The sequence below is a fragment of the Octodon degus genome, unplaced genomic scaffold, assembly GCF_000260255.1.
Source record: "Octodon degus isolate 3935 unplaced genomic scaffold, OctDeg1.0 scaffold00002, whole genome shotgun sequence".
NCBI lineage: Eukaryota > Metazoa > Chordata > Mammalia > Rodentia > Octodontidae > Octodon > Octodon degus.
In genome coordinates, this window is record NW_004524578.1 from 33,554,245 (window position 1) to 33,578,117 (window position 23,873).

Sequence of the window (23,873 nt, forward strand, 5' to 3'; positions counted from 1 at the left end):
CTTCTCCTTCTTCTTCCTCTTCTTCATTCATATTTATTTATTTATTATATACAAGGAGTCACTAAGCAGTTCAAACTCATAGTGATCCTACTGTCTCAGCCTCCCAAGTGCTGGGATTACAGGCATGTACCCCAACACCCAGTTTCAGGGTTGGCACATGGCTGGCATGGCATGCAGTACTGGGGATTGGGCTTGGATCCTTGCACTTTCCAGACAGGTGCTTAGATCACCAAGCTATCTCCCCAGCCCTCTTTCTTCTTCTAAAATACAACAGTTTTCCCACTTGGTCTTTTCTATTGATTATAAGGATTTAATTTTTTTTCATATTTATTAAATGAAGATATATACTCCAATCAATGACAAATTTAATTGATATCAAAGGATTGATATCACATTGGACATTACAAATAATGTGCTTCTTACTCATTTTATTACTTATTTTCTGTTGCTTCCCAGTAGAATGCATGGTCATCAGGGTAGATTTGGTTTTATCCTATCCATTTCATATTTCTTGAATAGCATGTGGCTTATAGCAAGCGATGGATGCACAAGTGAATTTTTGGAGCTTCAGCGTTCTCAGTTGAAATCGGAATCATTATGCTTATCTTCCAAAGTTATTGTGGCAGTCAGATGTTACCACACAAACACAGAACATGGAACTTGACAAATATCTTCCTTGATAAACACTATGAAGTTGGTGTGTTGCTCTTCTTGTCAACACTAGCATTACATACCCTTTTTACCCATAAAACAAAGATTATGTAACTTAAATTATTATGACTATTCATTTAGAGAAAGTAAGTGTGTAAATTACTGGTACTTGGAGATGTTTAATAAATGCGAAATTTTCTCTATTCTGTTAGTAATGAAGCTTGCAAGGCCAGATTATCCAAAGCAAGACAGTACTCAGGTAAATCCTCCTTGGGGATCTCCTCTTCATTAGATTTCTTATTTCTCACCCCAAAGCCTGCTATAAAGAATTAATGTATCCAGCCACTCCTTCTTGGCCTATTTAGAATGGTAGCTTTGTCCCAGTTCCCAAGTTGCTAAGCTTGATATGCTAGCATCTGAAGTTCTTCTAGGGGAACATCCCACTGCTGTATTCCTCCTAAACATCTGAGCTCTCAGTTGTGGAGTTGTGGATAGGCTGCACTATGACATGGAACACAAAGAGCCTTGACAGAAATCTCATTTACTATTCTCTTAGATAATTAGGAAGGATCTGGCATTCACACGGTGTCTATCTTGACATACAGAATCAAACCACAACTATGGAAGTTTCAAAAACTGCCACAGTGTCTAAATATTCAGTCTTCCAGCTCCACCCAAGGAAATTGAGAGCAGGCCATTCCCTGATCATTCCAGAGTGGGGATTGTGAGGGTCAGGGATGACTAGAGTTAAGAACTGAAGCATTTCGTGCTCCTTTAAGTGCCTCTGAGAAGCCCTCTTCATAGATGGATCTGAGAAATGAACCACCTAGTTAGAGATATTTCTAGAGTTCAGCTGGACTGTGTACATTTTGACATGTATTCTAGAATAAATTTCAGATCCAAGCCTGTAAATATGCAGTATGGGAAAACATTTTGTTTTTTAAAAGCAGTTAGAGCTGGGGCTTCATCAAATATTGTTGTTGGCAGCTCGATTAGATAGAAATATTATAGGCAGTCAGACAGGGCCAGGCCCTCAAGGAGCCAAGGTGGAAGACAAGGTGACTTTGCAACTTGGAAGAGACACTCCCGCTGGGCCAGACCTAAAGACCAAGACAAAAGAGGAACCACAGCTACATACTTCCCTAGGGATGGGCATCAGGGATTGATACTCTAAATAGGTATCAATCACCTTTGAAAGAGCCCAAATGAGTCACTAGCCCTAACCCAACAGGAAAAGACCCTGTCCATGACTTGCTTCCCCATTTGGTATTGGATTTAATCAATTTTACCTGAGCAATGGTGTTTGTCATCTCATTGGCTGACCATAGTTTTGTCCCACCTCATGCCTACCTAAGGGAGTTCCCATGTTCTCCACCACCTTAGACCTGCCTCACTGCATGGTTTTCCTCTATAAAAATCCCTGGAAGAGACAGCTTCCAGGGAATACCTGCTCACCCCCCCTTGTCCCTCTCTCAGACAGGAGCTTTCTTTCCCTCAATAAATATATTCTGCTCATAACCTCCTTTTGTTCCTAAAATTCATTATTCAGTTTTAGAGAACATGAATTCGTCCCAGGTAACTTTTAGGTTGAGAGATCAGTTTTTCCCTGTATTGATACCACTACACATTGTCCCTAGGGCTCTCTAGGCCTATAGCAGACAGGGCCAGATCTGCCTCTGTGACCCAACCTCCTTAAAGGTATCAAAAGAAGGCACAGCAGCCAGCCCCAGGGACTCAGAAAGGCCATAGCCACCACAGCAAACATGGGAGCTGAGGAGAAAACAGACCCTGCTGAGCCCCATATTTCACAGCCCCCCTCTCGACCTTAGAGAAAAGGTCATAGTAAATTATCAGGGAAGAACAGAGTCTCTGTTCAGCTTATCATTGCCTGGGTTCCTCATCTGACATAAGCGTTGACATCACTGAATTTGGACCCAATATAGATGTAAGTAGTAAAGCTAAAAATTACTAAGAAAAGTAAAAAGGTTAGGGGTATAGCTCACTGGTAGAGCACTTGGCTGGGGTCTTAGGTTCAATCCCCAGAACCACATACTGCACACACACACACACACACACACACACACACACACACACACAAAAGGAAGATGGGAAGGAATGAAAAGGAAGAGGAATAAGATGGAAAGAGAAAGGAAGGGACGGGAAGTGGGGGGAGGGAGAGAATAAAAGAACAAAGAGCAAGAGTCATTCACCCAAAGATAATCTCAGAGGCCAGGACAGTGACTGTCACTGTGAGGAGGTAATGTGTCAGTGGGGCTGTGTAAGCTACAGAGTTTAAGATGCAGATAATGTCTTTTAAAAACAGAAATAACGCATTGAAATATGGAGCATTTTTCAAAGTGCATATATTTGAAATCTCTTCTTACTAAATGTCAAGGCCCTCCCAAGTTTAGCCATTAACAAGTATTTTTCTCCAAAAGTAGCCATTTCGTGTAGCTTATTCTTCCTCTTCCTTCCTTCCTGTCTTCCTATCTTGTGTGTGTGTGTGTGTGTGTGTGTGTGGCCTGGTCACTGGCCTCTCAGGGTCAGTGGAGGACACAATGGGACTTGGTTGCAAAATACAGATTGCCCTGGGTCATGACTACAGGAGGTCAGGAGCACTTGGAGAATAGGACAGTGGGACTGCAAATGAACCCGACCCACAGCCCCCCTGCACACAGGCTATTATGTCCTGGAGTGCTACAAGCTTACCTAACTGCCTTGACCCGGTGCCACCGGCCGTCATGGAAGGAGCCGTTCACCACGATGGACGCCACACCACTGCCTAGATTGTAGCTGAGAGAATTAGAGAACAAGATAGCAAACAGATCAGTGCATGGAAGGATAGGCAGTCACCCATGCACAAAGCCTTCCTTTTTTTTTTTTTTTTTTTTTTGTAGTTTTAAGGAAAGGTCTACAGGGTGTTCAGGGTCTCACTACAGATCGGACTCATAGTGATTCTCCTGTTTACAGCCTCCTAAGTGCTGGGATTATAGGCGTGCACCACCACACCTATAGGTGTGCACCACCACACCTAATCTCAATCACTGTCTCAGTGTGCTCTGGGGGCAGGGCCAGCACAGCAGGCCAGGGGATTGAACCCCTGACCCCTGAGCCTGTTTGCAGACCCTTTAATCTGCTGAGCTATTTGACCAGCCCAAAGCCTTCCTATTGCAAAGATTATATGGAATACAGAGAGAAGTTCCTTAACACAAAATGAAACAATGATACAAAAAGGCAGTCAATTTCCAGATTAGCTCATGAACGATTTTCCTAAATAAATTTTCAATTAGAGTAAAATACATATCTCATAACACCATCCTATTTTAAGTGTACAGTTCAGTAGTGTTAAATATATTCACAATTATGAAACCAATCTCCATGACTCATTCCATCTTGTGACATAAAAACACTGTACCCAGTAACTCCAAATTCTTTCTTTAGTAGTTTTTGTTGTTGTTGTTGTTTGTTTGTTTTGTTTCGGAACCAGGGATTGAACTCAGGCCCTTGAGCTGGCTGGCCAAGCACTTACCCTACTGAGCTATCTCCCCAGCCCTCCACAGCCTTTCTTCCAGGCCCAAATAACTGCCCTTTTATTTTCTGTCTTATGGGTTTCGCTATCCTAAAGACCTCATATAAGTGGAAGCATATAGTAATGTGTCTTTGGACTAGTTTACTTTGCTTAGCATCATAACATCAAGGTCAGTTTTTTAAAGTACCACATATGGAAGCACTGATATTGTAATGTCAGGAATAACAGCAAGGGCTTCACCATTTAATAATATGCTAAAAAGGACTGAGTAGCGTTCCTCTAACATTCACGTCTGCCCAGACCCTAAGAAAGTTTTATGTGAAAATAGGATCTGATGTAATTAGTTAAATGATGTCACACTGTATCAGGGCATCCATAAATCCATATGCCTGGCATTCTTGTAAGAAGAGATTTGTAGGCGGGGACAGACACACAGGGGAGGACGCCACCGGATGCTAAAGGCAGAGGGTGAAGCAAAGCATCTACAAAATATGCAACACTAAGGATTGATAGGGAATGCCAGGCCCTCGAAAGAAGCCTAGTACAGATTTTCTCTCAGACTCTCTATGAGGAACCCCGATCTGGGAGACATGTTGCATTTTGGATTTCTAGTGTCCAGAACTGCAAGAGTAACTTTTTAGTGTTTGAAGTCACACTACTTATGGTAATGTTATGTCAGCCCTAGACAACTAATACATGTGTTTTCATTCATAAAAAGTAAAAGCTAAAATCTAAAACATTGCAGAGTAGATTGAACCCTAAAGGGATGAAGGCAATCTGACTCACAGCACAAAATCAACTCACGCAAGTTGAACTTGATGCACTGCCTGTCCCATCCCTATCTTACTGATTCAGTGTCCAGATGCCCTGACCCTCTAAAGGTATCGGAACACACGACCATGCTGTTTCCCAGAGAGCAACAGCCCTCTTAATCCAGGGCTCATTCAATTATTCCAATTTAATTCAGTTAAGAAATATTTAGTGAGTACTCCAGCCTGGGCAGTGGGCCAACTGCCTGGACCTCTCCTCGAGGATATGGCAGGGCCTATGCGAACATGCATCAGAGGGGAAGGCGTGCAGCAGGGTACCTGCCCCTTCATCTTTTTAAAAATTTATTTATTTGATACAGAGTCTCGCTACTCAGTTGTAAGGGCAAGTGTGTCTCCTTTACCCCAGCACCCAAGAAATAGGCCCAGTGAAAGAGAACTCAGATTTATTGTGGAGCTTTCCTTCACATTCGCTCTGAGGAGAAGAGAAAGTGCTCAGAGAACCCCCACGGCCCACTCCTTTAACAGCAGAGGCTCAGAGAAGTCACATTGACTTTCAAGCAGGAATAGAACTTGATAACTGCACAACAAACCACAGGACAAAGCTGCCACTCTGACCCCGAAAAAATGCACTGTGTTCTAATGAATTTTCCCCTATCACATGTCACCTTGTATTCGCAGCCCAGAGGCAGAATTTTCAGATTTCATTATGTGCTGGCCAAATGCTCGTTGAAGAAATCAATGACTAGGAAGCAGGGCCAGGAGATAATTGGCAGGAAGCTAGCTGAAATCCTCATTGTGTCTCTTCTGAGACACAGTGTGGGGTGACAGGGCAGGGACACTCAGGTCCTGCTGACCTGCCTGCACCCCTGATTTACTAACTGTAACTGCAGGCAATTTTCTCCACATCCCTGAGTCTGAGAATCCTGTGTGTCAAAGGTGGATAAGAACACCTTCCCTGAAAGAGCACAGGGACTGTGACCACATGGTGAAAGCATGCCACTGGGGAAGGGCAGAACAAATGATGCCAGCGCCCCAGAAACTTGCAGCACTTCCTGCAGCTTGGGGAGTGCTGCCAGTCACCTGGAGGAACAGGATGGAAGGAGACAGCTGCCACCAAGAGGGAAAGTCACGTGGTCTCTTCTAGGAGAGTAGCCATGTGTGAGAGTGGACTCATAGGTTGTAAATATGTAACCATAATGACCAGGAATGCCTGCTCTCAGAATAAAGGTGACCTGGACATAATTGCAGGGAGGTGGACTGGAACTTGTGCTGGGCACCAGAGCCCTTTTCTGGAGTAGGAGATCCCTCCTGGACTGGCCCTCTCTTCTAATAATTTTTTTTAAATTATTTTATTTATTACATTTATTTATTGTGTGTGTGTGTGTGGCCAGCTCAGCCCACCAGGGGGCGGGGCTGGCTGGCATGTGGTGCTGGGGGATCGAACCGCGGTCCCTGTGCTTTGCCAAGCTTGTTTCAAGTAGGTGCTTTAGACCACTGAGCCATCTCTCCAGCCCTGGCCCTCTCTTCTAAAGCCTGACAGCTCACTTGCTCTTCTGGCAAGGGGAGTGCATACAATCTGGCAAACAGACAGACAGTGGTCGCCATGGGTGGGCGCAACCCAGTTGGTTTCCCTGCAGCCCGATTTTGTGATCTCAGACCATCTAAAGAGCGGTCTGCCTCCTCAAGCACACTCATACTCACCTGGAGGAGCTCATTTTTCATATTTTGGCAAATGGCTGAAATCTGCGGTTATTTTCCCTGAAGGAGGAGTGAGAGAACTTTCTCCTGGTGGTGGAAATGTCCCTTATCTTCCTTAGCATATCTACAGGCTGCAATGTGGGCCTGCTTTACAGTTTGTCAACTTTATACACACTGTACATGAGTGTACCACACTTAAGTTATGTCTCAATATCAAAAGGCAAAGACAAACAAGTGAATGTTTGTCTGATTTCTTTTTTACCAGTGCCCGTGACTCTGGCTGCTATGAATGGGTTATCCTGAGCCTTCAACTAAGGGCTGCAAGCCTGAGCACTAAGGTGGGCCGCCAGGCACCGCCGTCAGGTGAGGCCAATTTCCTGCCTTCGTGTGATGACTCTTAGTTATGTCTTTCAACTGGCACGAGGCACTTTACTAATGTCAGCTCTCCTTCCTTTCTGTTGCATGAAAAATGTTACATGGACAAAATCAGTGAGGAAGGATGTCAGTCCCGTGATGGCTATAAAGCCACTAATCGGTTTTATGCTTCACATGCAATCATAAGACAAAATGAAAATAAAGCAGACTCATTTCAGCTGAGCACTTCCTTTTTCGTGCTCACCTAAACCATCCGACTTGCGAGGACAGACTCAGGAATCTACCTTTGAGACAAATGTCTTGGCAGCTTGTTGCAGGCTAGTACTCATTCCTGCCTGTCCCCAGGTGGGCGCTGCACCCCTAAGGGCTCCTTGCGCAGGTGGGGACAGCAAAGATGTGGCTCCAGCCTGGCCTGGGCATGGACTTGGCCAGGGCTCAGCAGAGCATCCTGCACAACACACGCAGAATGCTGGGATTGGAAGAGAGTTCGGGGACAGTTTTTAGGATTTCAGAAAGAAACAGTAAGCTGAGAACTCTGTTCAGGATGGCGTGGGGCTAGCGGCAGGAAGGGCACTGCGCAGAGGGGAGTCCCAGCCTGAGCTTCTCCAGTTTCCAGTCTGGCTGGAGGAGCTGGAGAACAGGTTTTGGCTGACAGTTTAGGGGGGAAGTTGGGCCATCCCACTCACTGCTCAGCTACTGTTTCAGTTCCCTTTTCTGGGCATAGTCAAGTACTTGAGGCCTTGATGAGGTTAACCACAGGAAAACCACAAGAAAATGTCTTCGAGGAAGCCAGCTTGAAACAGTGTGTGTGTGTGTGAAGACCTCCGAGTCTTCTGACCTCCCAGCCAACAAAGGGCAGGGGACATAGGTCAGGGAGAGGGCAGAGTTGATGAATATCTGCCCTCACCCATCACTACATAACTCCCCGAAGTCCCCCACAGTCCCAGCACTGACTGGCTCGCTTAGCATGCTCTGCTGCTTGGAGGCAGACACTGTGTTGGAGAAGTGGTGCTTCCTCTCAAAAGGCCTCTTCTTCAGATTGAAAAGATTTACATTATCCTCCTCTGGCTGTTGGTAATCCTAGAGTGTGACAGACACAAGCCTCAGAATTAAGTCCTAACCATTTCTGCAGCTCCTTTTTCTCTCCTTTGTCTATTCCAAGCCCAAGTAATTGCATATTATTTAGTGAACATGGGCTTATCACCACTGGGGGGATTACAGGAGTAAAAGCCCCAGAAGTGCCTGCCAGTGGGACAGAGCCTGGAGACAAAGCTCAGGGGTCCTCAAACCTTTGCAGGCATCAGGATCGTCCAGGGAAATGGTCACACATAGATTTCTAGGTTGGGGTGGCACCAGAACCAGAGAATTTCCAGCAAGTTCCCAGATATCACAAGTCCAGGAACCACCCCTCTGAAGTGGTGATTTTTTAATCTCAAGTGAGAATGTGTACTATGATCTCTGGAGAAGGTTTTCCGTGACACTAGATAGTTCCTGCACTGGAAACTTGGCTGTCACCCGTTCTAGCAGGAAGAAGGGTGGGGATAAAACTGTCCAGGTAACTTTTCCTTAACTATTGCATAGCTACAATATAAATTTGCATCGGGCAAATCTGAACACAATCTAAATTCACTTCAAAGAGATAAGAATTTCTTTGATTGCTGTATTATCACCAAAGGAGTATTTACAGAGAGCCTAAAGCTGAGCTGATCTACTGAGATATGAATCTGGGCTTTTATCTTTTTTCAGCAGGAGACTGGACGGCGGTATTCTTCCTAAGGTTCCACAGCTAACGGGAAGCAGTGGAATGTAAAGCCAGGCCTCTTGGGGTTTAGATCTTCAAATTTTCCTGAGCTGGGGAGTGTTGAGTTGTGTATACACTCTCAAGCTCTGCTTTCATGCTAGGCAGCATTAAACTCTCACTTTCGCCCTAATTTGTAAATAGGGAGCACACAGTGGTAATCCACCAGAGCAGGGGCACAGAATTGTTCTGTAAAGGGCCACAGAGGAAGTAGTGTGGGCTTGGCCACCCAGCTCCTTTGGGACCTGCTGGAGTGTGCCACCATCGCATGAATGTGCTCAGAGACAGTGTGTACAGAATGACTATGGCAGGGTTGCAGCTGAAGAGCAGCTGCCAGATTGGCTCTGGGGCTCTTTGCTATCCACGTGGGTGCTGGAGGCAAACACCGAGAGCCTGAAGTAAGCCTAAATATTCAGGCTACAGCCAAATTCCAGCAGGCTGTTGTGGTTCACTTCCAAATCACTCTGCTTGCCACAAACTGTGCTCTCTGAGAAAACTGCTAGATGCTGCTAGGGGAAGCTAGAGAGCAAGTTACCTGAACACCAGGGCTCCATCCCGAAGGCCCAGAGAAATGAAGTCACTGTTGGGTCTCATGGGGCTGTCTCCTCTCCACATCAGCAGGCCGTCCTTGGCAGTTGTTTTAAACCTCATGAATGCATTTGATCTTGATCCTGACACTCTGGGGCAAAGACACAATCGAGTCTGTGAGGTCAGCCACCAACGTCGGCTTCCCAGTGGTCCCAGGTGGACCTGGCAGCCTCAAGGAACCAGGTATGAGTATAGTCTGGCATTTCTGACACGCCCTTTCCAGATTAGATAGTATGGCCCCCATGAGTCACGCCACCACTGTAAGGGTGTGGATGCTCACTGAGCAGCAGTGTCTGTCTGTCATGTACAACGAAGCCCTACAAGGGCACTTCCAGGGGACTTATTGGCAAGACCGTGTGGCTAATGTCTCGGCACCATTTCAGGTTGCACTGCAATACACACCTCAGTGTTCCCCTTTTCTGTCCTAGTACTCAAAGGCTCTTGGGAAGTCCCTCCCCACAGTCCCACAGAAAGCAGATTTCCCAACTGCCTCAAGGCTTCAACAGGCGGTTGCTCTGTGCTGTCATCCTGGTTGTGGAGGCTACTTCTGGTAGACTGTCTTTAGGGGAGGCCTGATGTCTTGGACAGAGAAAGTGGCTCAATGGAACGGTGGTTCAGAGTGGCTGTGCTGGAGCCACGGTGGAGAGGAATAGGAAGCTTGAAGATGGGAGGAGAGTTGAGGCAAGAAGGGCCCTGGCTCTGCATGCAGGCCTGGGAAGTTTCATGCGCTTACCAGTGCATAGAAACAGCCTCCCTCAGTGCTTGGAAACAGATTAGTTCAGAAATTCACTCTGATTAAAGTGATCAGTATTTCATGTGCTGGAGGGCAGTAAGCAAGCCTCAGGTGCTAGAACTGAAGTTGAGATAAGCGTACAGTAATGTTGCTACTGATGTGGCACTGCTAAAATGTTTCTTTTCTGTCCTCCCATTACTTGTAAAATCCTTCCTCCTTTCCCATTTTCTAGAACTGCAGAGTGCTTTCCCTAGTGAATGGCGGGTGGGGACGCCTAACTAGGTTTGCCAGAGTCTGCACTTTTTCCAAAATTTTGCTCCAGGGTCCTGGTCTCCTTCACTTGGGTGTGTTCATTCATTGGTATAAGCCAATTGAGATAGTTCCATTTATCTCAAAGGTGACTGATTTAGGAGTAGACATGACAAGATAGAGGAAATTTATCAAGATGACCCTTAGAAAGATACCTTCTCTTTCTAATAAGGGAAGGAGTCTTTGTTACATTTGCTGTATAATCCCCAATTTTATAGCCATATTATGAGTATTATATGAGCAACTGAGGAATACCCTGAGGATAACAAAGCAGACATGTGGATGAGATCTGGGTCTTTGATAATATAGTTGATCCTTTGAATTAATCAACCCAGGATCCAGTCTAAGTCCGAACTTTTAGTTATATAACATACTTAATACTCATTATGTTTGAGATATTTCAGGCTGAGTTTTCTGTCACTTGACACAGAAATCATCTCTGAAAGATACATCCCATGGCTTCTGTCTGTGACTTCACACACATGCACATAGAGACTAGATATGAACATAGATGTGAGGATGGATATAAAGACAGAGACAGAGACAGAGACAGAGACAGAGACAGAGACAGAGACAGAGACAGAGCTATCAGCCTGCTCATCCACCCCACCAGAGTCCAGAGTCACTCTGGTTTGAAGCCTCCTTATCTCTTACTTTCACACTGTTACTGCCTCTGGGCACCAAATCTATATTTGGAAAAGAAGGCTTTGAAGAAGGAAGAGGGTCTCTGTTGGCTGGGAATGCATTTACCTAAGACCCTGGTACAAAGACAACAGAGGTGAGTACAAGTCGGGGTTAGAGAGGTGAAGCAATGTCTATCTGGTATGCTTGCAGAGTTACCAGGGATGTGAAATGCCCATCCCCCTAAATTTCTCTCACCAAGCTCTGCCCTAACGTCTACATGCCTTTAGTTTAAAGATTTGTCCTTTTTTGCTGGTATATAGTCAACCTGAAGAGAAAGTTCTGGAATGATTTTGCCATGGGATGTCACAATATAAATGACAAATGGTTGGGGAAGAGAAGAGGAAAAGTGAAGGTGCCTCAGACAAGCATGACTGAGTAGAAGAGTTTGTTGAGGAACAGCCTTGTCCCCTTTGACCTACCCAGGGTGTTCCCAAACAGAACTATGATTCTAGCCCCACCCTGGAGCTTATGCCATCAGGGGTTTAAAAGTATGGCTGTTTTCTCAAGCCATGCTTTTGTAGCCACACAGAAAGATCCGAGAAACCCTAACTACACTGGCCAGAGCCTAAACAGGACACGGGATGCTTGTGGATCATGATACAAGGCAAGTGTGGTGCAGGCAGGAAGTAGGCTCAGAGCTGTGGGGCGGCTAGGGAGCCACTGGAGCCTTCCACAGCCAGCCCTGGCAGAGCTGCAGACCAGCTAAGAGCCGTGCAGAGCTGGCTCTAGAAGTCACACTCACCATCAGCTTCTGTCTGTTGCTTAGAGCCTGGGCCTTGGAAACCCCAGGACAGTCACATGATTCTCTGCAGGCCCTTTGACCAGAAGGGTTTGGCTGGCTTTTCATGGAGTTGTTGGGAAAGCTGATGTTTTCAAATTCAGTTTTGTTTTGTTTTATTTTGTTCTGGTTTCCCTGTTTATTGCCTGTGTGTCCCCATCCATCCCCTGGCCATAGCCCTCTTTGAGAATTATACACTGATATGAAAGATAAGGAAAGACCCGGCAGCGGCCCTGAGGAATTACAAGCAGGGAGAGAGTAAGATGCTGTTGGAGCTTCTTACCTCTTGAGGATATCTGGATTGTCATATGTCAGGTAACTGCGGCCGATAAACTGTGGGATCTCGATGGCTTCTGTAATGGCTGTGACAGAACAGAAATAGAGGTTATGTGGTCCGTGGCTCTCTTGACCTCTCCAAGCACACACATGGCAGGAACATGCTGGGAAGGCCAGGCCCTGGACATGGGACTCTTAACAACCTGTCAGTTCCTTCTCCTGGCTGCGCTTGAGGTTGGTCAGCTTCAAGGGAGACCAATCAGATGGTCTAGAGTCAGTACCTCCACATTTATCCCTCCCTGGGGACTGACAGTCACTGTCCCTGAACTAAGGACTACAGAGGTTTTGCAATGGGCTGAAACTTGAACTGCTCCCAGTGATTCTTGGAAACCAAAGAGTAAGGCTTTAGAAACGTGGGGAGCAGCTGGGAATAAGCCCAGGTATTCGCCAAGGAAGGCAGAAGAATAATTCCCAAACAAGGCCTACAGGAGTTTACTTAATACTAATGCATCTGACCCCTTAAGCCATGACCTTGAGAGACTGGGGAAGGGCGCCGGGTAGACTTCCGGACCTACATCTACCAGTCACCTTCCACTGTGAGACTGCATAGTGCTCACCATAAGCTCATGCAGCATTAGGAAGTGCAAGGCCAGGGCAGGGTGGTTATGCCCCTTTTACATAAGAGGGACAGAAGGCACAGAAGGCACAGAAAGCATCGAGCTTCCGGAGTCATTAGCAAAGGGAGCAATAGACCAAGAACTCGACTGGCTCTCGTTAATTCTGGCTCCTGGCCACCACTTTATGAGCCAGCATTTTTGAAGTGAATTTCCTTCCTCTGAAATTTCTCAATCATTTTGTTTTCCTGAGGAATTATCTTGTTACACTCAGCAGAAGAACAGACTAAGTAGCTGTGTTTGGTGTCACAAATGGAGATATGGTGAGGGGATTTCTGCACAGGAGATAATAAAGGTGCTTCTTTCCTCTTCAGAAAGATACAGGAATAGCTTTCAAAACTTTTAAGCACAAAGATAAATGGACAGACAGACAGACAGACAGAAGGCCAAAGACACTGGGTCCTCATGTATAAATTCAGGTTACTGTAGCATGTTCCCAAAACCATTTCATGAAAGAGGAGACGAGAAGAGAAAACAAAGCAAAACAAAGCAAAAGAGAAAAAGAAAGAAGAAAGGGAGGAAGAAAGGAAAGAAAGATGAAAAACATAAAGGAAGAGAAGGAAAACTTCAAAAGATGATTTCTGAGGTAATTCTCCAACAAACCGCTTTGTTGCTCTCTGAAGCAATGCTGTGTGGCACTGGCCAAGGACCTGTGGCCTGGAGCAACCATTAGGGACAGAGACGAACACTGTGACCGCAGCACCAGCCACCCCCCCCCCCATCCTTCTGGTTAATGCAGATGGGGGGTGGAGAAGGAAGAGGAGTGGGGTGTGCAGTGGTCAGAGGAATGAGGAAATAAGCTGAGAAGGAAACGAGCGGAAGAGTGAAAATGAAGAGAAATCAGCAACCGGGAAGGAGCCAAGGCAGGGACAGAGGCAGGAGAGGAGGCAGAGACAGCAGCCACCTGCACAGAAGCAGCAGAAAGTGGAAAGGGAAAGGAGAGGAGGGGAACCCCAGAGAGGAGGAAATCCAGAGGACACAAATAGAAAGGGGAAGGGCAGGGGGTGGGGTGGGGAGGAAGGAACTGGGCTGCAGAACTGGACATGGTGGAGTTGGGTGTGGCACTGCATAATCTCAGCACTCTGCGAGGCTGAGGCAGGAGGATCATAAATTAGAGCTCAACCTGGGCAACTCAGAGTAGCAAGACCCTTTCTCAAAAAAAGAAAAAAAAAATTAAATGTCTGGGGACACAGCTTATGGTAAAGCCTCCGATTCAGTCCCCATCCAGTTCTACAAAAAACTAAGGCAAAAAACAAGAACAAAGCTGGAGGAGGTGGGAAGAGTGGCAGGGGTCCCTTCAGGAATCAGTGCTAGGAAGGAGAACTGGAGACCATCCCTGCTGGCTGGCAGGGAGCCCTTCCCAGGGCTAAACATAACTGTGGCGCCCCCAGTGGATTTGGCTCACCCCAGGGTGAGAGGGGCAGCTGGGTCCTGTCCATGCTGTTGTTGGCTGTGTCCCTGGGCCTGTGGCCAACAGCCCTTGTTCCCCTGGACTTCATGAAATGGTCAGGACACGCTTGTCACACATCAGCTCTTACCCAAAGCCTTAGGAGAGGTCCATCTCTGGGAGCCACATTGAGCTGCCTGGGAAGCCCCCAGCCCAGGCGCTCAGCACCCCCAGCTCCCACTGGGAGAGCGGTGTGCTCCTAGGGCCCACGCTCACTCTCACAAGTAGGTTCCCTTCAGCCCCTGGGGAACATCTGAGCCCTTGCTTCTCACCCCGGTTCCCCCTGCATGTGGTTGGCCTGCACTGAGCCCTGGCCAGGCCAGAGCCTGCCCTGGCAGGTCCTGGCAGGGGCCCAGCAAGGTTCACAACCTTTCCCGGGACACACTGTACTTACTATTGAGGCAGTAGTTCCCACACTCTGCCAGGCGCCAGCATGAAACAGAAAAGGACAGTCAATCGCTCAGTGTCATTGTAAAATCTCAGCTACCTTGGTCACAGGGCCCTTGAAACCAGCCTGCCTGCTCTCCCCACAAAGCCCTGCCGAGCATCCAAAAGCGAATTCAATAGACACTGCAGCATGAACCCCTCGACATCTCTCCTGGCATGCTGGCAGGTTGGCACCCACACTCATCCACCTCCCTTCTTCCACCAAGGCTTCCTGGGGGTTGAGAGGGGCAGCAAAACAAGATGTTTATACCGAGTCGTATGGTGCTTCTGAGGGTCTCCCACCTTCAACTGGCAAAATGCATCTTTCACCAACCTGGAGTAGGAGGCGCTTACCTTGTCAGTGGTTATAGTTTTCTTGGCTCTGGGCTACACACGACAAGGAATAAGCTAGTCGGCGGCTGCTTTTCCCTCCGTAGTGGAAAATAGCCCCTTCATTCTCATCCACTGCCCTTTGCATGATTTAGGCATGGGGCCATTTTGTAATTAACAAAGGGCAAAGACATTCTCCAGAAACAACCCCACAGAGTAATGTGGGAAAATCTCTGCGCAGTCGGTGTGCACGGATAAATCCCAACTCCACCCAGATGCAACACAGCTGGGTGACCATCCGGTCCTTTCTGGCCCTTTTGTGGTTTGTTTAAATACTATTATAAACATGGTTATATTTTAACCTAATCTTCATTCCTTTTTTTTTTTTTTTTTTTGGTTTGTTTCATTCTTTCCTCTGGGGCCATAACTTTCATGGATACGTTTGCCAAGATGTGCTTTTGTCTTCCTCTCACATTAGTGCTGTAGCTATGTGCCATTTGGCGGCACCAAAAAATACCGCAGTGCACTGTAGCTTTTAAGCCAAAAGTTCCACAGCCCACAAAGAGCAAATTTCACACTTGCAGGAACTTCTTTTTATTGAGAAGAATAAAGAAGCAAGTGCCTAAAAGGGCTCTGGTGCCCAGCTGGGAGGGAAACAGGATACAGATTTTTGTATCTAGACCTCCATTTCTGGCACTAGGGACATGGCCACAAGTAAGCCCCCCCTCTTGCTTTTCTTAAGGTCCTGTGCTTTCTAAGGATGGGAGATAGTTTGGGGGTCTAAATACCTGCCTGACAAGCACAAAGACTTGGGTTTGATGCCCGGTACCACATGCTGTGCTGGCCCTGCCCTGGGCCTGCTGAGCCAGCCACCAGTTCAGTTTTGGTGGCATAAACCTGTAATGCCAGCACTGGGGAGACTGAAACAGGAGGATTGCTATGAGTCCGAGCTGCGTAGAAAGACCCTTTATCAAATACATAAATATAAAAGATAAATAAAGTCATATGCTACTTGGATGCACTCATTGCAGGAAGGGCCAGTGAGCTTGAGGTTGTGGCCTGGACAGAGGAGAGGGCTGTTTGGAGACCCTCACATGCTGAGCAGTGGACACGAAGAAAACAAGGGTGGGCCGTGGTGCCCAAACAGGCCCCTGACCCTAGACAGCTCTACAATCTAGTGGAGGAGGAATGTGATTAGAATTGTTACAGATGTTTTTTGAGTGGATGAGTTTATATTAAGAATGGATGAACTTCATTAATTTTCTATTAATTGTGATAATACGTGCAAAAATATTTTGCATACAAATATTCAAGAATAATACCTATTTACTCTTCAGATTTCCTGAGAGGGAAAATTTACTAATAAATCTGAAGCGTTTTTAAAAAAAATAAATAAAGAGGTGAGAAGCAGTTTGGCTCTTCCGTACGCTCCCAGGAAAGGACCCACAGTTACTGGTTTAGGTCCAGCCCCGAGAAGCAGCTCCGCGCACCTTGATGGACAGGCGTTCTGCCCAATCAAACACTTTCCTCGGGGCCGTGCGCTACCTTCGTGGACAGTTCTACTTCCCCCAGAATTCTTCATTATTCGGGTTGAGCACCTCAAATCTCTAAATCTAAAATCTTCAGTGCTTCAAAATCTGAAACTTTTGAATGCTGACACGCTCCCAGAAGTGGACGATTTCACATCTGAGATCATGTGATGGGCTAGATTAAAAAAGTAGGTGACTAGAAACACCGTCTAAAAGTGCCCCCAGTCTCCTTATAAAAGGTGTACATGAAGCAGTAAATTTCATATTTAGACTTGGTCTCCATCCCCAAGATAGCTTTATATATATGCAAGTATTCCGGAAACTGAAAAAACAAAAACAAAAACCCTTGAATTTAGTAACACTGATCCCAAGCATTTTGGATAAGTATATTCCATATACTTATATTAAGTTGATTTTGTACCTACAAAATAAGCAAACAAAAAACTTTTCCTATACTATTAGCCCTGTAAGGATTAGTCTTTTTTCTTTTTTAAATGTATTTAGCACAAGGTCTACAGGGTCTCACTACACAGATCGGACTTGTGGTGATCCTCCTGTTTTCAGCCTCCCAAGGGCTGGGATTACAGGCGCGCGCCACCACGCCCAGTCTCAATCGCTGTCTCAGCGTTCCCTGGGGGCGGGGCTGGCGGGGCACGCAGGGGATAGGACTAGCGTTTAAACATTCCAAAATTGTTTAAGGAGGTGCCAGCCTAAAAATTATTTGTAGTATGCATAATTTATGTTTTATTAATTAATTTGCAGCTTCCCTATAGTCTTTTTGAAGGTGGATATATATTTACTGAACGCATTTTTTTATATGTTGGGACAAAAATGTCATCCTAGTCAGCCCCAGGGACAGAATGTGAATCTACTACAAGCAGCATAAAATGCCTTGAAGGTTGTGAGGGTGGCAGAAGGGCAATGAGCAAGCACAGGTGATCTTTTAGGACTGCAGCCCCCACAGGCACCTGTGCCCTAAGCTCAGCTTTCCTCTCCCAAGAGCTCCGGGGCTTGCGCCCAGCTGCCAACCTGTGCAGCAGCGAAACACCTCCATCTAGTGGCTGGCGGGGTTGTGCACAGTCTGAGTCTAAGCTCAGAACAGAAGGGCCGCATAGGTAGGAAAAGGGCTCAGAGGGTCTATCAAGTGACCCATAAGCTATTGATTGGTAGAACCATAGAGTAGCGTTTGTGTCCTGTACCCCTCTGGGCACTCAGGGCATAGCAAAGTCTCTGTGAAGTCCTGAAGAAGAGAGAGCTGTTTTATTATATACCCAGAGCTACCCAACTTCACCTTGATGGACAGGCGACATGCAAATAGACATGCAAATGGACATGCAAATGATTGTGTGGTCCCATGGACATGCAAATGATTGTGTGTGTGTGTGTGTGTGTGTGTGTGTGTGTCTGCATGTGAGTGTATATAGCTTGTATGTGTGTGAGGGGTGTGTGTGTGTGTGAGTGGACATGCAAAGCAGTCACTGATATTCTCAGAACTTGAATTTTACGTGGATTTTGTGAATCTCTGCTTAAGTTATTACTAACTTTCTTAGATTCACAATCACTGCAGGACTACAACTCTTCTCTGAGCAGAGTAGAGAAGGGAGAAAGGGAGTGTCTAGGTGTGGGAGCGATGCTCTGAAGGGGAGGCTTGTTGATAACCCTCCATGAGAGGAGGAGAGGACTAGCTCTGGGCGTGGTGTGTGAGACGCTGAGATTTGTGGTAGAAGTGTGACAGAAAGGGCCCCCTCTTGTCCAGTGTACTTCTGTTTCTTAGTTGCCTAGGTAACAGTTAATGTCCCAATCCTGGCTGCTTCTGTGTTTAAGAAACAGCTAATCACCGTGATGCACAGCTGGTCACTATGATGCACATTGTATAAACCAATCCCCAATTGACAAGCCACTCTGCCTCTGTACTTCCAGCTTGCTTATCCCATATAAGCTCTAGACCACCAGAGATCAGGCTCTGACATTCTGGGAATGATCCTGATTGGTGCAGTGCTCCTTGGCATAAATAAATCTGCCTCTGAATCCTGGGTGTTGTTCTGGAGCTTCTGCTTGCCATGGCATCTGGTGCAGCATCCTGGAAGACCAGCTGTGCTGACCTCTTCAGTCACTGGCCATGGCCCTGGTAGAACGAAGACCTCTCCAGGTCCCAGCAGGAAGGCCTGCCCTTGAGATTTCTTGAGTCCCATTGGAGGTCTGGAGAAAGATTCCTGGCTCCCTGCTTGAGCAGCTCACATCAGAGCCCAAAGGAAGGAGGATGCAATCTGTCTGTCTGCCTGCCTGCCTGCCTGATTCTGGTAAGAGTCCCCAGGAACATCCCAGTCAGTCTGCCAGTCCTGCTCAGTTCGAGCAGAAGAAGAACTTGATCAACTCTTGTTAGTCAAGACCATTGTCAAGGGAAGGGGTTGGAATGCGTAGCCTCTGAGTGCCTGCTGGAGAAATGTGTAGCTGAGCGGAACGGACAGAGTAGGCCAGAGGCTGCTCCTTCTGTGCAGCAGGACTGGGAGGCACTGACTGCACTGGCTGACGGCCCTCACTTCTGGTTCCACGGTGATTAACACATAGCATAACGGAGGTCTCCCACCATCCTTAGCTAGGTCATGCCTAAGTCCCCACAAGGGGCACGGTCAAGTGGACATCTGGATGGTCGCTCTCTGAGGAGCACCCATCCTTTGTTGAACCATCATTCAAGAGTACAAAACATGCACCCTAGGGAGATAGCAAGGGGGCTGGTTAGTTAAAACCCACAGTCCCAGGCCGGGGAGATAGCTCAGCAGCATAAGTGCCTGCCTGGTGAGCCCAAAGAAGGAGGATGAAAAAACAAACAAACAAACAAACAACGCTCATAGTCCCTGACTGCAGGAAAAGGGGCTTTATCGGAATTAATAATGACACCAAACCGCTCCCTGCATCTCAAAGAAAAGAAAAAGGACAAAAGACTACTCTTTCTGAGAATTCCACCTTGGCACCCTCGTCCCCACTACAGTTGCACCCCTGCCCATGACTCTTCTACTTCCAGCCAATCGAGCCAGACCCAGTTCATTGCCACAGAGGTCCCCTTGGGAGACAAACTATCCTGGTCAGATGACATCATCTAATGCTCACCGGAGATGACTGTCAGCAATTCCTTCTGAATTCCACTTTTGACTGAGGAAAATTGGATGGTCAGTCCTTGCAAATGAGTCACAGCCTGCCAGGCCTGATTTGATAGGCTAGCTTGAGCTCTATCCAATTGGGCCCCCAAGAGCCTGAGATCATTACAAACATCAGGGCAAATCCGTGACTTTCTTGGTAAATGATGGAACAGAACTCTCTGCCTTCAAAAGTTCCCTCTGTCGAAAGTTACCACCCTTGGAGCAACTGGAGCCCTTGCTTCTCCCCCTGTTGCCAGGCATGAGCTTGCAGCCCGGGAGGGCATCTCCTCACCAAGCCTCCCTCACACTGAACTCTGCACTTGCAACTTTGAATGTTCATAAGGTTCTGAAAACTCTCCTCCCAGAGGTGTAGATTAAAGCCCTGCCTCTGGGCCTGGATATCAACTGTACCATCTCACCATGACCCCTGCTGCTGTCAGATATCACAGAAAACACAAACAGGCATCCAGGCACACATCAGCCTGACAGACCACTGTTAATCACCTTGGGAAAGAGCTCTGTGCTCTCAACAATGCAGAAAAAGATGCCTTCCTAGGCTTGCAAGTTGCTCCCATAAACCCTTTGAACTAGGAAAATCCTGAGATAAAAGTCACTTGGACTCAACTGCTATAAGAGGCTGAAAGCTCTCCCACCGTGGCTCCACACCAGTGGCCTGCACAACAAGAAAGCCATTCTAATCATCCAGGCAAACCTACAAGGCCATCGGAGAGGCTCTCAGATTTAGCCCCACCCAGAAAAGCTTTGTGCTACTCTGCCCCAGCACCCGGAGTCTGACCTGCCTCCTCCTTATGTTCACCCACCACGACCAGTCTGTCTCCTCCAGCACTGCCTCCTGCTCTCCTCTCGGCCACTCCTGATTCTGTGTAATATTGAAGAATGCCACTGCATTTTAGACAGGGACAAGCCTGGTTAAAGTCAAAAGTCCCCACCCCAGTGGCTGATCCTGACACTTGGGTGAACACAGTTCTCCCCTGAGCATGTCCAAACTGGAGTGTAATACAACAGCAGGCCAAGAAGCCTTAGATCAGTACTGCATTGCTGTCCTGGCAGAGCCCAGAGAGGGAGCAAGAAGCCAATAATATGTCTAAAGTTACTGAAGTTATCCCCTGTCCCACTGAAAAGAAATTCCCCTAAAACAGAACCTGTGAGACACCATCAAACATGAATTCCTGCACATGTTTCAGAGACCTGTGTCTCTCCTGGGATGCGACCAGCCTCCCACACACGTGGGTCCATAGTCCCAGAGTCGATATGATTCTGACTGCACCCCGGGAGGAACAATAGCACCTATATCAGCCTGAAATGCTGATAATCATAACCCTGTTTGAGAGAATTGTCTCCAGAAGAATGGACAAAGGACTCCCCTCCAGGGCTTGCTGTCAGTCATGCCCCTTTGGTCCCAAGGCAACCTCTGCACCAAACACTGCATCTCTCCTGCCTGTAAAGCCAGTACAAGAGCTCCGCGCTGCCAGTGCCGCTGCAATCGCCCTCCATGTGTACACTGTCTCAGTCTTCCTCTGCCTTCAGGTGGCTCTTGTCAGCCAGCCTCTCTTTGCAACTAACCTGGACTCAGCCTCTCAGAGATTCAAAAACTGGCTCCTTCTTTTAAAAGCACTTCTGAGGTTGATGAGATAACTCAGTGGACTAAGCATCTGCTTAGGCAAGTGCAGGGACTGGGGTTTGGTCCCCTGTACTGCATGCTGTGCTGGCCCCGCCCCTGGGTGTGCTGAGCTGGCCACTGAATCTGGGCATGGTGGCACATGCCTATAGTCCTAGTGCTGGGGAGGCTGCAGACAGGAGGATCACTATGGGTCTGAGCTGCATAGTGAAGCCCTGTATCAAATACACTGAATAAACAAACAAGCAAATAAATAAATAAAAATCAAAAGCACTTTTGGTTAATGACACTTCTAAGCTGTCTGCTGGAAAGACACAAAAGCTCTGCTACATTATCTGGCAGAAACTGGTTACAAGAAAAAAACTTAGCAAATGTCTTGGAGCTGCTGGCTTCTGTAGAATCTGGATCCCGAGTTCACAGAACTGTAGTATAGTGCCAACTCAGGATGCCAGCCCCTGGGAGCACCCAGCAGCTACCTGTGTAAATACCTGCCCCAGTCACTAAGGGCTGACTCCGCATTTGCCTCTGCACTCTAACAGACACTGTCTTGATCAAGGAAGCTGATGAGCTCACCTTAGGCCAAGACCTCACTGTCTGGGTGCCGCACGCTGTGCTGGACCTCATCCAGTACCAAGGATTCTAATGCAAAGATCCCTATCTGACTCTTGTAGTGATAAAAACACTCAATCCTGCCACAGATCTGCCTACAGAACTGGGCCCAACAGACCCAACAAAGTACTGTTAGCCAAAGTTCCCCTGCTCCAGCTTCCTGCTGCTATTCAGAAGTCTGCAATCAATGACCAGAGCCAGACCTGTCCCCACTGTACATTCTGTTAGCTCAAGCCACTGCGTAGTCAGCTCAGGCTCCAGCATCTGTGTCACTGGCCTGACCTCCCTTCCCTACCCATTCTGAGAAGACAATAAAAGTTTGTAGAGTCCTGCTGTAAACAGATATGGCCTACCCTTGATCACTGACAGCAACAATGGCCTTGCCGAAAAACTAGATTGAACAGAAACTACATACAGCTTGTAACCAGTTAAAAGACCAGCTATACCTGTAGACACTCCTGCACACACATATAACCCAGGTACATACTAACTACCTCTACAAGTCTTAGATACTCAGCCTTAGATCTGCTGAAAGCTTCACTGGACAGTTTCTCTGAGGCTCACTCAGAGGACACTGTGAACGCTGACCAGTCCACAAACAGTTGAAGCCTGAGGACATCACTCACAGGATTGCTCCATACCTATTCTCTTTGAGTTTTGTTCTTTTCAGGCTGCTTACCCCAGTCCTTGCTTCCCCACCCTTGCTAGCTGTGTTTTAGTGCCATAAACACTCTATGAACAGTAGATCCAAGAGAATAGAACAATCAGTCAAACACTTGATCAAGATTTGATGAGCATCCAAGACACACTGGACACTCTCCTAGATCAGATTAATTCCCTCATGACCTTGACAGTGTAATGTTACAGAATAGAAAGGCCTAAATTCTAGTTGGGCTTTTCTCAGAAGAACACATGTAATATGTCCAGCAAACATTTACTGGGGAACTTAAAAGAGGGAGGAAATGTAGCAGAAAACGCGCCCCTCCTCCCCCTGCCGTGCACCAGTATACTCTAGTTTCTTAGGTGTCTAGGTAGTCGTCCCTGTTCCAGTCCTGGTTGCTTTTGTCTCTTAGAAATGGGTGGTCACTGTGATGCATAGCTGGTACCATGATGCATATTGTGTCCACCAGTCACCAAGTGACAAGCCACTCTGCCTCTGTACTTCCTGCTTGCTTATCCCATATAAGCCTCACACCACCAGAGATCAGGACCTGATATTCTGGGAGTGATCCAGATCAGTGCAGTCAATGTAAGTAAATCTGTCTTAAAATCCAGACCGTCATGTCAGTGTTTCTGCTCGCTGTTGCAGAAGAAGACGCCTGAAAGTAAGAGTCCCTTAAAGGAAAGTGACGAGAACATCCAAGCCAGGCTTCATGGTACTATTAGAGTGTCACCATGGCTGGGAGTCAGAGAAACTTTTGGCTCCTTCCTTTCCTCCGCGCTCACGTTGGGATGAAGAGGCTTCATTTCATACAGGTGCAGGTGAAGTAGAGAACTGGCCTCTGGAGCACCTTGGTGGGTAGGGGGCCGGTGCCACCTGCTTGGCTCACCTGAGCCTGCCTTCCATTGCACAGGCACAAAAGAGAGATCTCCAAGGCCCCAGGGTGGTCTGCAAGCCTACACCTGCTCTTGAGCCTTTTCCAGTCATGAGCAGGCCATTATGAGGCATGGGCCACACCTCCAGTCTATGATCCTTTCCAGGACTTGCACAGGGCTTCCATTTCTCAGAATCAGAAACTTGATTTCATAACCCCAAGTCATATGATGCAAGACCCAGGACAGCTGATGGTTCATCTGGGTTTCAATCTTAGCTGCAGCCTACCTTGCAGGGATGTAGGCCCACTGGTTCTCTCTCTTTCTGCCTGCTCCAACAGATCAGGCCAGGAAGCTAGG

At 47.1% G+C, this 23,873-nt stretch overlaps 2 protein-coding genes across 8 annotated transcripts in view; one reads left to right on the forward strand and one right to left on the reverse strand.

Moving 5' to 3' along the window:
• Positions 1-23,873, forward strand: part of Lifr (LIF receptor alpha) — a 180,172-nt gene that overhangs the window by 141,528 nt on the left and 14,771 nt on the right. The gene's annotated exons all lie outside the window — the stretch shown is intronic.
• Positions 1-23,873, reverse strand: part of Egflam (EGF like, fibronectin type III and laminin G domains) — a 237,431-nt gene that overhangs the window by 2,132 nt on the left and 211,426 nt on the right. For 2 of the 7 annotated variants that reach the window (XM_023711909.1, XM_023711904.1), the window contains 3 exons: positions 12,197-12,275; positions 9,357-9,500; positions 3,361-3,444 (listed from right to left, as the gene is read on the reverse strand). In XM_023711909.1, the coding sequence (XP_023567677.1) occupies positions 3,361-3,444; positions 9,357-9,500; positions 12,197-12,275 (307 nt within the window). Of the gene's footprint in view, positions 1-3,360; positions 3,445-8,016; positions 8,104-9,356; positions 9,501-12,196; positions 12,276-12,392; positions 12,487-12,760; positions 12,789-14,704; positions 14,730-15,090; positions 15,321-23,873 lie in introns of those variants that run through there. The other 5 variants (XM_023711911.1, XM_023711915.1, XM_023711912.1 and 2 more) reach the window with 5 other exon arrangements.